This window comes from Muntiacus reevesi, chromosome 21, assembly GCF_963930625.1.
Source record: "Muntiacus reevesi chromosome 21, mMunRee1.1, whole genome shotgun sequence".
Lineage (NCBI taxonomy): Eukaryota > Metazoa > Chordata > Mammalia > Artiodactyla > Cervidae > Muntiacus > Muntiacus reevesi.
This window is the reverse complement of record NC_089269.1, coordinates 11,146,656-11,162,669: the sequence shown is the minus strand read 5'-3', so window position 1 is coordinate 11,162,669 and position 16,014 is coordinate 11,146,656. Positions and strand designations below refer to the sequence as shown.

Here is a 16,014-nt window from a genome sequence, read left to right as displayed (position 1 = left end):
TGGTTCTCACGGCCCATAGGTTCTTTCCAGCACAGTCGAACTGCATCTTTGCTATACTTTTATTAGGAGCTTCCCTGATAGCTCAGCTGGTAAAGAATTCAAATGCAATGCAAGAGACCCCGGTTCGATTCCTGGGTTGGAAAGATCCTCTGGAGAAGATAGTATAATATAGAAATAACTTGAAAATATATATAACTGGGAGTTTTCTGACCAAAGTTCCCTCTGAACTGATTCACTCTGTAACTGCCATTATACAATCTCAGACTCAGAAAAATCCTCCCCACCCCCCTCAGCTCACTCCTGTATTGTTAAATGCAGCCAGGCCAATTCCACTCCGTCCCACCTCCCCCAACAGCTGTCAGATACCAGAAGGATTTAATAGTTCCAACAAAACCATACAGAGCAGTTTATCAGGCACTCCGAAGCTTGGCTTAACGTCAGAGAATCCGTTATTACGCAGTCAGGCTTGGTCATGTTAAGTTGCCAGGTAAAATTAATAAAAAATAAATTTAAGATGCTTCTACCCCAAGTTTAAGAACTCATTCCCACAGATGAAATAAATGCCTCTGAACACCATTTTACTCTTGTCCACCAAGTCACTGTATTTACTCCCCAACCAAGGGAGTCATTGGTTACTAAAAGATTACTAACTGATTAAGTCCTAGGCCTTAGAAATGATCAGGGCAATTCACATCACAATGTACCGATCCTTAAGTGAATTTGGCTTCCTTCACTAGTTAAAGACAATCATCACATTAGCAAATGACCCCTTACCCACAACGATAGAGATAAACGCTGTGTCACCGAGAAGAAAAGCAAATACTTTTCTGAAACCAAAAGGAAACTGTCAACGAACGGTGCTAACCTGTGCCCTCGGGCTACTCCGTTCCCTACAACGGCGGCCAGAACCGAGCTTCCCTAAACCCATGCGCGGCCGCTCGGCAGCTTCCACCTGAGGGGAAGCCCCCTGAGGGGCACAACCCCGTCAAGGAAAGGCTGCACCCGCCGGGTTCCACCTCCATGCCCGGGGCTGCTTCTCACCATTTCCAGGTGAGTACCGGGGCCATCGGGGTGTCCGCTGACCGGGGCCGGACTGGCCCTGCCCTCCGGGGTCTTCCGTTCACTGTTGCGCTTCAGGCCGCCGGAGTCGCCTCGGGCCCCGGTCTCCCGGCGCCGCCGCTGCCGGCTCCACAGGTACAGGGCACCCGCTCCTAGCAGCAGGGGCGCCCCGACCGCCAGCGCCAGCTGCCATCTCGGCAGGCCCCCAGTGCCCGGGCCCGAAGTCGCACTGCTGCCGCCCACCCCATTCCCGGAACCGGGTCCAGCCGCTGCGACCATTGCCGCCTCCACAGGCTTAGAGGCGGCCATAGCGAGTGTCCTCCGCCACCGCCTCCTTGCTGGTCGCGGGAGCCACAGTCACCAGGTAGCGTCCCAAGGAAAACGGGAGAGAGGGAGGGAAGGAAAGCAGTGAGCGAACAAGCACGCTAGGCAGCAAGAGCGGACGACAGAAAAGGGCCAGAGGTCACCGGAAGCCCAAGGCATGCCGGGCCAGACCTAGCTGTCCTTTTTCCCTTCTCAAAAAGGGAGGGGGGCAGGGAGAAAAGAGGAGTGGAAAATCACTTCCGGGTCAAGGTAAACTGGGCGTGATGTGAACGTCCCAGGCAGCCCTTTTTTTCTTTAATCCTTTCGTACCGCTGCTGATCGTAAGACTAACTTCTGGGGTCCGGGGCCTCCGGTGATAGCCGATGCCGCTCCCTTCGCCTTCAGTAAAGAAGGGCCGAGGGCCCTCTGAGCTAGCGAAGCGGAGGAAGGGCGCATAAACAGCGGGTTAAAGTGCTCGGGTGAGCAGAGGAAGCTTCAGGCTCTTAAGCTGCGCTAAGAATGGGCGGGAGTAACACAGGAGTTTTGAAGATTATTGGCTGGCAGGAGTGGTGGGCGGGGCATAGGCCGAGCTGCCTTGTTCATTGGTGGAATTTGGACCCCTCGTTTTCCCGTTACCGCCACGTTGGCGCTGCTTAGAGCCCGGCGGCCGTTAGCTCGGCTGTCTGTGCGCGTGTCCCGGGAAACCATAGGGTTGGAAGGACTTTTAAAAATGTGGGAGGAAAGCCAAAAGCTGAAGATAGCCCGATACCACCGGTCTTCTTAGCTCTACCATGGTCAGATTTTAGTCTGGAAGAATTTGAGGTTATTGAGGGCAACGGCGGGTGGCAGAAATCAGACTCGGTGGAAATCTAGGTTGGCTCCAGTTGAAACAGCTTGAACGGGGTCCCTGCGACTTACCTTCTGCACCAATTACGAGAGCGATGACGTCTGGGTGTTGCGAGGTTCTCGAAGTGAGTGGGTAGAAATGAGAAGACCCAGAGTGCCCATCTTTCCTGTACGTATTTGTGTCATACCGGATTTCACTTGACACCCCAGCCCACACCTCGCTCTTTGCAGCCTCCGCGCCCTCCCCAATGCTCTGATCCACCTACTGTCATGCCATGTTCCCAAGTAGAAATTTCAGCTTTATGTGTCTAATAGCTTTGTCAAGTCCTGTCACCGCGTTCTGCACCAAATTCCTTAAAATACAAAAATTTTCCTTGCAAGAAGTTTAGAGTTCAAAGTATTTGCGAGAATAAAAGACAAGTATTAATAGAAAATCAGAGTCCAGAACTATGGCTCTCCATTTCAGGTACGCTGATCTGCAGACCCTCATAATAACAATTTACAAATGAAGATTTTGCTTTTGGGTACAACCGAGGATTTTCGACACAGCGAAAATATGTATGTGCACACTATAGCGGCTGCATAAAGATTGAAAGGAAATAATTTATTAAATGGTACCAAAATAGACTGAATGGCCTAATTTGAAAGTCAGGATAATTGCTTTTCTCTTGCTTCATATGGGTTCCTATTGGTACATTGCTTTCAGGCTGTAGAGTTCCTTAGCAACAGGCTAAAAAGATGAGCTAAAAATAATAGCAGTAGAATTGATCAAATAGTGATTGTTGCAGGCAATGCTTCTCTCACTTCCTGATTCCCAACCCCCAAGGCAAGTCCTTGGTCCCTTAAAGTAATGTTTCCCTAGCCTTTTCAGAACAAAGTTAGACTCTCTCTTTCTTGAAATTTCCATTTTTCTGCAGCCTCAGGGGATTGTTGAATGCCAATAATTACAAATTATTGGTAGGAACTAAAACATTTAAAATTTTTAAAGGAAACTTATTTATTGGAATAGGCAGTGGATTGTTATAGTTGCAATCAAAAGTTACAAAAGTTACTGTGAAGTCTCCTTTCTACCCGGTTTCACAGCCACCGGGTTCCCTCCAAAGACAATGTTAACATTGAAACATTTTATTTAAGTAGCTATTATTTATCTAAAGAGTTGGTTTTATTTTTAATAAGATTGGCATCAGTAAGTGAATTTGTCCTTGTTACTTTTTTACCTTGTTAAACATATAGTTTCCATTCCCTAGCCTCTTCATCTCTTTCCTCCCATTTTCTCCATTTCCTAATTGAATATAATGTGAAACTGAGTAGAAGTGTCACTACCTTTGTGACCTCATTGAATTGATGCATGCATTTCTAAGCTGTGAAATACTGAAAACAGGTTATATGTTAAAGAGTTAATTAGATGGTATTTAAGGTCTTTTTAGTGTAATGTTTGTTGTAAGATAGTAGACACTCAATGCTTAGTTCTCTGTTTCTCTAAATTTTAAAGGAGAGAAGTAAAAGAATTATGTTACGTTTTTAAAAAATTGAAGTTTTATGTATGTGAACAGATAATTTCTTGCTAGATTAAAGGAACTCAATAGATGAAACTCTCTTCACTTCTCTGGTCTGTGTCTTAGGAGGCATTTGAATGAGGCTGAACATCTAATAGTGTTGGATGCAAAACACTTGAGTTCTTAATCTAGAGTTTAATACTACTAGGCTGTGGGTGTGACCGGACACCTGCTTTCTTATGATGTAACCAGTGGATTAGATGATTCCTAAAGCTGCTTCTGGGCTTCCCTGGTGGCTCAGATGGTTAAGAATCTGCCTGCAATGTGGGAGACCTGGGTTTGATCCCTGGGTTGAGAAGATCCCCTGGAGAAAGGAACAGCTACCCACGCCAACATTCTGGCCTGGAGAATTAATTGAACAGAGGAGATTGGCGGCTATAGTCCATAGGGTCACAGAGTTGGACATGATGAGGAAACTTACCCTTTCAAAGCTTCTTTTGGGGCTTTCCTGGTGGCTCAGAGGTAAAGAGTTCTCCTGCAATGCAGGAGGTGTTCAATTCTTGGGCTGGGAAGGTCCCCTGGAGGAGGAAATGACAACCCACTCCAGTATTCTTGCTGGGGAAAATCCCATGGACTCATGAGCCTAGTGGGTTACAGTCCATGGGGTTTCAAAAGAGTGGTTAACGACTTAGTGACTAAGAACAAAGCTTCTCATAGCTTTAACTTTGTATAATTCTGTCCTTTCAATTGTCATTGCCATATGAAAGGCTTTTTGACTGGTAAAGTTAGTGGATAGCTGGTTGATTGGTTGATGGCCAAGCCTTCTAATGAGACCACAAGCGTGCTTGTTTTAGGTATACATCTAGCTTGATTCTCTTTCAATTCTTCCTTAGGTTTCCATTCTTTGTTTTTCTTCACTGAAAAATTACTTGAAAGAATTGTTTATATTTGTTAGCTTAACCTATTTATCATTCATTTCATCCAAAATCTCTTATAAGCAGTTTCTAACTTTATTACTAGTCTGAAACTGCTTTAGAGGTCACAAGTTATTGTTTTTAGTTTTCATATGATTTTACTGGATACCATGGGTCATTCTCTATTTGAAATGTTGTTTTCCCTGGCTTTCAGGAGAGTCAGTTCAGTTTAGTCACTCAGTTGTGTTCAACACTTTACGACCCCATGGACTGCAGCACACCAGGCTTCCCTATCACCAATTCCTGAAGCTTGCTCAAACTCGTCCATTGCGTTGGTGATGCCATCCAACCGTCTCATCCTCTGTCATCCCCTTCTTCTCCTGCCTTCAATCTTTCCCAGCATCAGGGTCTTTTCCAATAAGTCAGTTCTTCACATCAGATGGCCAAAGTACTGGAGCTTCAGCTTCAGCATCAGTCCTTCCAGTGAACACCCAGGACTGACTTCCTTTTGGTTGGACTGGTTGGATCTCCTTGCAGTCCAAGGGACTCTTAAGAGTCTTCTCCAACACCACAGTTCAAAAACATCAATTCTTTGGCGCTCAGCTTTCTTTATAGTCCAACTCTCACATCCATACGTGACTACTGGAAAAACCATAGCTTTAACTAGATGGACCTTTGTTGGAAAAATAATATCTCTGCTTTTTAATATGCTGTCTGGGTTGGTCTCTTCATGAGACTAAATTCTCCTCTTTCATTTATTGACAAACCTCTAGATATATATTGCCCAGTAAAACTTTCTGTGATGTTGGAAATGTTTTCTATCTCTGATATCCAATATGGTAGCCATTTGAAATGTATTTAGTACAACTAACTAAATTTTTCATTTTAATTTAAATTGATGTGGTTAATAGCTCCTGCTATGGACAGCACACCTATAGATCTTCCTCAAGTATGAGAGTCCATAAAAATATATCCTCTTCTTTATCTGCATTAGTAACTGATGTACATCTCATTGCTTCAACTTCAGAGGTTATCTGAAGATAATCTCTATCTTCACATCTGGTATGACTTATCTCTTCACCTCTAGCCCTGTAATTTCCTACTGTTTACTGAGCAGCTTTACCTGGATGCCTCATTTTTTAAAAAAATATAACACATTCTCTTGCTCCTCATTCTCTTCTTTTGTGTAATCCTTTTTTTTTCTCATAACATCTCTATTGTCTTACTGGTTACTCATACTTGAAACCTTAGACATTTGTCTGCTGATCGTTGGTGATATTTTTCTGATATTTTTCTTCCTCTTTGTGCTTTTTGCCACTTCCAGCTCAAATATGTGAAAACACTGATGTCTGACACCTAGTATATGCTCAATAAATAGTTTCTTCCCTTCTTCCTCTATTTTTTCCCATTACCTTCATCTTTCCTGTATGCTGTATTAGCTTCCCTGTTTGTAGTACCTCTCCCAGGTACCACTTTGCAGCTTGATACTAGATTATTCTTCCCAAAGTGTAACTCCGATTTCATTCTCTAGCTCTTAGACTTTCAGGATTGCTCCACTTCCTATAAATGTCTCTACCCACCCCCACCTCCTTACTCACACTTCTGTTTCCTTGGTCCACATTCTTAGCACAAGTGTTTGAAATTATTTATTTAGGACATAAGCTCCATACCAGTAGAAACTTTGTTCATCTTTTACCTGCGGAGCCCAAAAAATAGTCAGTGTTAATGACTGATTTTATGTGTCAATCTGGCCACAAGGTGCCCAGGTATATGGTGAAACATTATCTGGGTGCTTCTGAGAGGGTTGGGTTTTTGGCTGTTGTTGGTGGTGATGAAATTAACATTTGAATCAGTTTTACTGAATGAAGCAGATTGCCTTCCCTAATCAGTTGAAGACCTAAATAGAAAAAAAGACTGACCTTTCCTTGCGCAAGAGGGAACTTCAGTGTTCCCTTCAGCTGGGACTTTGATCTTTTCTGCTTTTGGGCTTGAACTGAAGCATTGGCTCTTTTGGGGTCTTGAACTTGCCAGCTTTCACACTGGAATTTATACTGTCAGTTCTCTTGGGTTTCTGGTTGTTGACTGCAGATCTTGGGACTTCTCAGCCTCTATAATTGCATGAACCTGTTCCTTTTTATAAATTTCTGGTTCTGTTTCTCTGGAGAGCCCCAAGAAGTACCTATATATTTTGGTTCTAGGGTAGAGTACTGCTGTAACAAATACCAAAAATGTGAAAGTGACTTTGGAATTGTGTGATGGGTAAAGGCTGAAAGAGTTTTGAGGCATGTGCTAGGAAAGGCTGAGATTACTATGAAGAAACTGTTGATAGATATGAGGACATTAAGGTGTTTTTGGTGAGGGCTCAGAAAGAAAAGAGGCAAACAGGAGACAAAACTTCCATCTTACAGAAATACATGAAAAGTCTTGGAATGTTGGTAGAAATATGAATGATAAAGGCCATTCCAGTGAGGTCTCAAGTAGAAATGAGGGAAAGGTTATTGGAAATTGGAGCAAAGAGATCCTTCTTGTAAAGCATCCAAAAAAACTTGGCTCAATTGTGTCCCAGTGTTTTGTAAAAGTTAGAAGTGTGAGTGATGATTGCATATTTAGCAGAGAAGATTTCTAAGCAAAGTATTGAAGGTGTGCCTTGGGTAGTCCTTACTATTTATAGTAAAGTGTAAAGGAACTAGGAGATTTGAAAAATTCCAAGCCTTCTGCAAAAACAAAGAGAGAGAGAACCTTATTCTGAAGCGAACACTAGGATGTGGCCGAAAGATCATTTGGTGGATCATTAGTACAACTTATGAACTTAATTGTCAATATCAGCAGAAGCCAGGAATAGAAACAGGATTTTATCAGCAGATACACCGCCAGCTGGAACTAAAGAGGACCCCCCCCCCCTGCAAAATAGGGTGGAATGAAGAAGGCTGTTGTAGTTTGGGGCTTTTACAGGATAGGGCCACACAGTTATTCAGATGTGAACCTGCTTTATGTTCAGGAAAAAGGAAGAATGCTAAGAGCTGTTCAGATAGCAGGGCTACCACTCCTACCACAGATCCCGGGGGCAGGCCACCAGGATGCGTCTGCCCAGTGCCTTAGAGACAGGACCCCACTTGCGGAGAGCTTCATGAGCAGGGCCGCCTTTTACTCCAGGCTGTGGAGGCGACACTGCCGCCCCTGTGGGCCTGGAAGGCAGAGTGTCAAACCAAAGAGGCTCATTACTGAGCTTTAAGATACAATGCAATTTGCGTTGCTAAATTTGGGCTTGCTAGGGACCCATCAGCCCTGCTTTCCTAGTTTTTCCCTTTTGGAATGGGCATATCTGTAATATGCCTGTCATTGTGCACTTCAGCCTTGATCGGTGTGGGGGTTAGAGGTGCTGCCCCCACCCTGTGCGGGTGAACATCTGAATATGACTTTACTGTTGGCTCTGCCTCCACGGGTGTGGTTCCGCATCCACAGATTCAACTACCTCTGAAGAGTTGTGCTATGCTGAGTCACTCAGTCACGTCCGACTCTTTGCAACCCTATGGACTGTAGCCGGCCAGTCTCTGTCCAGCAGGATTCTCTAGGCAAGAATACTGGAGTGGATTGTCATGCCCTCTGTCAGGGGATTGTCCCACCCCAGGAATCAAACCCAGGTCTCTTGCATTGCAAGCAGATTCTTTACTATCTGAGCCATCAGGGAAGCCCAAGAATACTGGAGTGGGTAGCCTATCTCTTCTCCAGGGGATCTTTCCAACCCAGGAGTTGAACTGGGGTTCCTGCATTGCGGGCGGATTTGTTACAGCTGAGCTGTCAGGGAAGCACCATAGTGTTACACACATTTATTGAAAAAAATCCATGTGTAAGTGGACCTTCACAGTTCAGAACTCTTTTGTTCAAGGGCCATTTATATTTTGGAAGCATGTAACATGTCTGGTTTTACAAGTTCATAACTGGAGAGGAATTTTTGCCTCAGGACGATTCATGTCTCAAGACCCACCCATACCTGACTTACATGATATTTAAGTGAAACTTGGAACCTTAGGTTTCTGAGTGGATGCTGGAATGAGTTAACTTTGGGGGCTATTGGGATGGAATTAATGTATTTTGCATGTGAGAAGGATGTGAATTTTGGATGAGAAGGACATTAGTCTGGGAGGGATGGCTTGTTGTTCAGTCACTCAGTTGTGTCTGACTCTTTGCAAACCCATGAACTGCGGCAGCATGCCAGGCTTCCCTGTCCTTCACCATCTCCCAGAGCTTGCTCAAACTCATGTCCATCACGTTGGTGATGCCATCCAACCATCTCATCCTCTGTCGTCCCCTTCTCCTCCTGCCTTCAATATTTCCCAGCATCAGGGTCTTTTCTAATGAGTTGGCTCTTCACATCAGGTGACCCAAGTATTGGAGCTTCAGCTTCAGCATCAGTCCTTCCAATGAATGTTTTGGGTTGATTTCTGTTAGGATTGACTGGTTTGATCTCCTTTCAGTCCATGCGACTCTTAACAGTGTTCTCCAACACACCACATTTTGAAAGCATCAATTCTACAGCCTTCTTTATGGTCCAACTCTCACATCCATACATGACTACTGGAAAAACCATAGCTTTGACTATACAGACCTTTGTCAGAAGAGTAATGTCTCTGCTTTTTAATATGCTGTCTAGGTCGGTCACAGCTTTTCTTCCAAGGAGCTAGTGTCTTTTAATTTCATGGCTGCAATCACCATCTGCAGTGATTTTGGAGCCCAAAAAAGTAAAGTCTGAAACTGTTTCCACTGTTTCCCCGTCTATTTCCCATGAAGTGATGGGACCGGATGCCATGATCTTAGTTTTTTGAATGTTGAGTTTTAAGGCAGCTTTTTCTCTCTTCTCTTTCACCCTCATCAAGATACTTTTTAGTTCTTCTCTGCTTTCTGCCATTAGGGTGGTGTCATCTGCATATCTGAGGTTATTGGTACTAGACTGCTATAATCAAATGTGCTAGACTTGTTGGGTTAATGAACAGAAGTTTATTTCTTACAGTTCTGTAAGCTGGGAAGGCTAAGATCAAGGTTCCGGCTAGTTAGGTTTCTGGTGAGGGCTCTGTTCCTGGCTTGCAGGTGTCAACCTTCTTGCTGTGTCCTCAGGTGATTTTCTTTCTTTCATTCTTCTTTGTTTCTTTTTCTTCTTTTTTTCCTCACTCTTGCCCTTGCTCCATCCTTCCCTTCCTTGCTCTTTTCTTTCTCTTTTTTTTTTTTTCTCAAGGTAGGGAAAGGTGCAAGCTCTTTAGTGTCTCTCCTTATAAGGACACTAATCCCAGTGGACCAGGGCCCCACTCTCATGACCTCATATAATTTTAATTACATCCCAAAGGCCCCACCTCCAAATATATCACATTGGGGGTTAGGGCTCAATATATGATTGAGGGGGGATATTCAGTATAGAGCAGGCACTCAATATAAGAGGCACTCAGTAAACATTTTTTGAAGTAAACTATAATAAAGGGCATCAAAGACGGAGAAAGTAGTATTCAAGATTGAGTAGGTAGAATGTACCTTTACTTAAGACAATACTGAGTACTATATGCAGGCTTTCCTTTAAAAACCTGAAATACTTTTTGGAAACTTTCTAAAACATATCACTTTCCTACTTGTTTTTAAGAATTGTATTTGTCCTCCTTCATCAACTGGACAATAAGCATCTCAGATCAGAGTATATATCTGATTTGTTTTGTGTTTTATATAGTGCCTAATACAGTGCCTGCTCTAATGCCATGTGTCAGAACAAAGGAATATGTTTTCTTTGTTTACTTTGGCTTACACAAAAGTTTATGGTTCTTCTTCACAATTATCACATTGCCATAATTTTTTTGTTTTTCATGTGTGTTCCCCATACTCAATTTTGAGTTTGTGAAGGATGGGGACCATTAATCTAATCATCTTTGTACTCCCACATCTATTACGGGACTGGGCATATAATGATTATTTGTTAACATTTATCTACTGAACCTGAAATATGGTCAGTGCTGAATAAAGAGTTAATGAAGTATTTTTTGGACAGTTTCCTTGTTACTGCTCTATCTGCATTGCTGTTGTCAGCATTGATGGTCTGGTGCCACATTGCTGTCAAGACCACTGATAGAGCTGGGAAACCAACTCAATTGCTGCAACTCCTGCCATCACCAGAAATTGTCTGCTTCCATCACCACCATCATCATAGCTACTAGTTCCCAGTCCCAGGCTTGCTGTATTCACAGCTACCTCCTCCACCACTGCAGTTCCTTTCCCTGGGACCTCATTAATTTGTCCTTCATATTCTACTCATATACAGAAGGCCTTGTTTCTTCTGAGCCCTCATGCTATTAATTTTTCTCCACTCTTAATGGTTTCTGCCTTATTCAGTTTCCATCAGAGCATCAGTTGAGTGGGTGGTACTACTTTACTTCTCAGGGGGAATGTCACTTTAATGATTCAATCAAGTAGTTGCTTTTTTTGCTGTCAAAGGAAGCCTCTGTATTATCTTCAGGGAACAATCTGAGGAACAATCTGCAACAGCCTTACATCTTCTCCTTACCTGTGACTGTTAGCTCATATTTATACTTTGTGCACTCATTTGCCACCTTTCTGCCCACTCACACAGATTCCTAAGATCTTTCCATCCTCATCAACTTAGCTCATTGCCGCCCACAAGAATTTATGTCATTTGCAAATATAGAAATATTTCTTTGTGCTTTATCAAAGGTATTGCATATAGGTTATACTAATTGTGCCTTGTGCTAGGAAGCTGGAAGAAGTGGAGGCTGAGATTCAGCCTGCACTTTGTTCATCCCAGTCTCGTGTCAGACTGTGGCTAGGAAAAAAGGTATTCACTTTTCTGATTTGCATGAAGATGCTGGCCCATCACCAAGTGATGGGCCTGCGGTGGAGTAGCTTCCCATTTGCTAATTCATTCCTACTAGACTAGTAGCCCTTGTTATGCAGACCCGCTCTTAGCATTGGTCTGGTACTGACCCTGAGATCCTCTGTGCTACACTCGCCTGTCTTTACCTTTTGTTGTTTTTCCTAACCAGTGGGAAATTGCCTCAATTCCAATAATGAGGAGGAGACTCAATTTTGTTAAATTATGAAAAAATGTAAAACCATAAAAATAGTTTATATATCTGTGTTCCAGTCAGCTGTTGCTGCTTGACAGACTGTCCTGAGTGGTAGTGGTTTCTGCTCCTCTGTGCTAAGTCTGTTCACCCCTGTCCAACTCTTGTGACCCTGTGGACCATAGCCCGCCAGGCTCCTCTGTCCACGGGCTTCTCCAGGCAGGAATACTGGAGTGGTTGCCTTGCCCTCCTCCAGGAGCTCTTCCTGACCCAGGGGTCGAACCTGGGTCTCTTATGTCTCCTGCTTTGGCAGGTGGGTTCATCACTAGCGACACCTAGGGAGCCTGGTAGTGGTTTAAAACAACTATTTTACTATATCTCACAATTTTGTTACTCAGGAATTTGGGCAGGGCTTGATTGATTCTTCTCTTCTGCTGGTGTCAGCAGAATGTACTCTCCTGGTGGATGGGCAGGTCTGGAGGGTTCCAGGCGGCTTCCCTCGGTGTCTGACACCTTGGTGAAGATGACCTGGAGACTGGACTCCTTTGAGACCATCAAGTGGTCTTTCAGCGTAGGAGTCAGGGTCGTCAGACTTCCGTGGTGTCTCATGGTTCCCCGTGAGTGTGTCTGAAGAGTTGCAGGCAGAAGTTGCAAAGCTTTCCAAAACTTCACTTCTACTGCATTTTGTGGGTCAAGCATGTTAGTAAGACCAGCACAGACTCATGGGGAAGTGAATTAGACTGCAACTCTCAGTGGAAGAAGTAGCAAAAAATTACAGTTATTTTTAATATACCATGATCTTCTACCCAGATTTAACCAAAGTTGTGTTTTGCCCTATCTACCTGTGATCCAATTAGAAAACATTTTCATTATAGAACCTTGATAAAGATCATCTGAAAGTCTAAATAAACATCATATCTAAGAATGAAACATCAGTAGTAGTCTTTATGAAGTTAAGAGCCAGTCAAGCTTTTTAGGTGTATTACATGTTACTGAAGGTGTTAATAAGACAAATAAATAAATAAAAGAATAGTGGAAAGGAAGAAGTAACTTTTTATTATTCACAGACAATATGTCTCCATATTGAAAATCCAAGAAAATCTATAATCTAGATCAAAAGAAACAGCTCAACAACACTGTGGATAAAAGGATAGCACTGTTCTTAGCTTGATTACTTGTGCTTTCTGAACTATTTACTGTTTTGTGATTCTCTGATTCTTAAATCTAGCAGATGGCCTTTTACTTCCTTCTTCCTTCAGCGTGGACAACTCACAGTTGGTTGTGTGACCCCACCCCTTCCACTTGGGGGTGGGGGGACATCTTGTATCTGTTGTAGAGTTGTCCATGGATGATTTCATTTAGAGGTTGCTCTATTGGTTTTTCTGTGGGGATTCAAAGATATTGAAAAGCTATGCTATCTTTATTATATTCCAAGAATACCTGTAGTTTAATAGCATTTTGATCTAGTCGCTATCCATTTAGAGAACTTTTTCTTGGTAGCAGTAATTTTTCATTTTACTTTTACGATGAAATAATTATAGAAGCTGCAAATAAATGTATGTGGAGGTCTCATGTACCTTTCACCCCCACCGTTCCCAAAATCGACAACTTTCATAACCATAGGGCAATATCAAAATCAGGAAATTGACATAGATATAATCTGGAGAACTTGTTCAGATTTCACCAGCAATACACACACAGAACTCGGTGACATTTTAACACATGTATAGCTTTGTGCGACTACCACTGCTTTTTATAGAGAGACAGATTGATTGATTGATTGATTTTAGGATTGGTTCACGTGACCGTGCAAGCTGGTACGTCCTAAGTCTGCAGGGTGGGCTCGCAGGCCAGAGACCCCGGAGGAGGCAGTGCTGTAGTGAAGCCTAAAGGCAGTCTGCTGGCACAGTCACCTCCTGCTCTGAGTTCAGTCTTCTGTTCTGTTCAGGCCATCAACTATTTGGATGAGACTTACCACAGAATGGTGATCAATCTACTTTACTCAAAGTCCATTGATTTAATTTTAAATCTCATCCAAAAAACACTCTTCAGAATTTTTTTTCTTTTTTCTTTTTGTTTGCTTTTATTTTCTTTTTTTCATTTATTTTTATTAGTTGGAGGCTAATTACTTTACAATATTGTAGTGGTTTTTGTCATACATTGACTTGAATTAGCCATAGATTTACATGTATTCCCCATCCCAATTGGAATATTTTTTTGAAAGAGAAACATCTAGAATAATTTTTGACCAAATATCTGGGCACCATGGGTTAGCCAAGTTGATAAATAAAATTAACCATCACACTATATTATATTTTGATTTTGTCACCAAATATTTTATTCTGAGAAGTTGCTTGTGTCATTAAATCCTAAGATTTTTTTAATGACTGCATAGAATTCCATCATATGAGTATGTCATAATTTATTAGCCTGATCGTCAATTTTATTCTTAAGATAGTTCCACATTATTGCTGTTTAAAATAATGTTATGGTAAACAAATATCCTTTGTATGAACGTCTGATTATATACTTAGAATACTTAGAAGTGAAATTTTTTAGTCAAGGGATGAGAATATTTTTTAAAGCTTCTTAATAAACCTTGCAATATTTCTTTTCAGAAAAGCTGTGTTCAGACTAATAGTATACGGCATTTGATCCTCAGAAGAGATTGTTCTAGAGCTTCATTAAAGTTTTTCTTTTAAATATTCTGAAGACTTCCCATTGTCGATTGACTCAAATTTTAATCTTTCCAATTTATTTTTCTAAATGTCTTAAGTATTTTGTCACAATTTCTGTTAAATGTTTGGTGACCCACTTCTTTATTTTACATTGCAAAATTTGACCCTATTAAGAAGTGAGACTCACAGGGACTTCCCTGGAAATCGAGTGGTTAAAACTCCGCGCTTCCACTGCAGGGGCACGGGTCCAGTCCCCGGCCTGGGAACTAAGATCCCACGTGCTACTCGGTGTGGAAAAAGAAAAAAAGGGAAGTCAGGCTCAGAGGAGTCTAATCCCCCCAGTTCTTCTCTGGAGCACTTTTTATGGGGAGGCTTGTGGACACAAGAGGAGGTGCTAAGGCACTGCCCTTATACGCTGTGAAATTGCAGTTAATAACTGGGAAGAAGTCTTTTCTGAAGTATGTATGACACATTGGTGAGCTGAACTGATAAAGCTTTTTACAAAGTGGTAAATTTTAACAAATAGTGTGTTTAGTCTTTTATAGAGTAATAGGTGCTCAGAGATCAAAGAGATCTTGAGAAATCATACAATTAATAATACTCCTGAAGACAAAGCTGCAGAGGTTCCATCTCTGGCAGATGAGAATTAATGCTGTCTCTCAAGGTCTCTTGTGAAACAGGTGAGGTATTGTTTTTTAAAAACCTATTACAACATCTAAAAACTTGGACTATCCCAAAGTCTCATTAGCCAAAGTCCTGCAAAACTTAATGATGCTTAATGCCAAAGTAACTGGATATTTATACAACCAATAATCTAGTAGGCAAACCTCTGAAAATATACCTTCTTTCCCTCATATATGTTTTTGCATCAACAGTTGAATATTTTTTTCACTTATTTTTATTAGTTGGAGGCTAATTACTTTACCATATTGTAGTGGTTTTTGTCATACATTGCCATGAACCAGCCATGGATTTACATGTATTCCCGATCCCAATCCCCTCTCCCACCTCCCTCTCTACCCGATCCCTCTGGGTCTTCCCAGTGCACCAGGCCCGAGCACTTGTCTCATGCATCCAACCTGGGCTGGTGATCTGTAGTTGAATACTTTTGAAATAGTTTTCATTGTATAAATTACAAAACTTTGTAGAATAAAAAATCATGACGTACCTTCATATACATGCTTTAGGACACTTGGTTAGGCAACAGTCAGTATCTTTGGTTAGTCACCTCAAAAGGGTTGCACATTTCAAAGTGTAACTGGATAAGAATCATGGAAATGGATGATATTAGGATATGTTGCATGAAAAAGAGCGTTCTGATAATCAGGACATCAATAGAACACAGCACACAGTGTCAAGTCAAGCGCTGCTCTCTGGCCAGTGAGAACTGTCTCAAAACCATTGATGTACTTAAAAAAAAAAAGGTAGCAGCTTAACTCTGTACATAGCATTTCTTTTCCAGAGTGAAACTGGCTTGGCAAACTTGAAAGCAGTGTAATGAATAATTCTTCCTTTTAACTGTCAAGAATACAAAGAAAAAATGAACGAAAAATAAATTAATAGGTAGGGGCTATGGAGAATGAAATAAATAAAGGGAGTGAAATGAAATAACAAAAGGAAATAAAAGAAGAATGAAATAAAAACAAGATCATCTTTTCATTAC

The 16,014-nt window shown here is 42.0% G+C and overlaps 2 protein-coding genes across 4 annotated transcripts in view; one reads left to right on the top strand and one right to left on the bottom strand.

Moving 5' to 3' along the window:
* Positions 1 to 1,632, bottom strand: part of TOMM70 (translocase of outer mitochondrial membrane 70) — a 33,581-nt gene extending 31,949 nt beyond the window's left edge. Inside the window, exon 1 of the mRNA XM_065913833.1 lies at positions 1,042 to 1,632. Coding sequence (XP_065769905.1) covers positions 1,042 to 1,368 — 327 coding nt within the window. The 5' untranslated portion in view covers positions 1,369 to 1,632. The remainder of the gene's footprint in view (positions 1 to 1,041) is intronic.
* Positions 1,633 to 1,641: 9 nt separating this feature from the next.
* LNP1 (leukemia NUP98 fusion partner 1) overlaps positions 1,642 to 16,014 on the top strand; it is a 39,751-nt gene continuing 25,378 nt past the window's right edge. Inside the window, exon 1 of one of the 3 annotated variants that reach the window (XM_065913835.1) lies at positions 1,642 to 1,841. The gene's annotated coding sequence lies outside the window, so the exon portion shown is untranslated. Of the gene's footprint in view, positions 1,842 to 1,942; positions 2,378 to 16,014 lie in introns of those variants that run through there. The other 2 variants (XM_065913834.1, XM_065913836.1) reach the window with 2 other exon arrangements.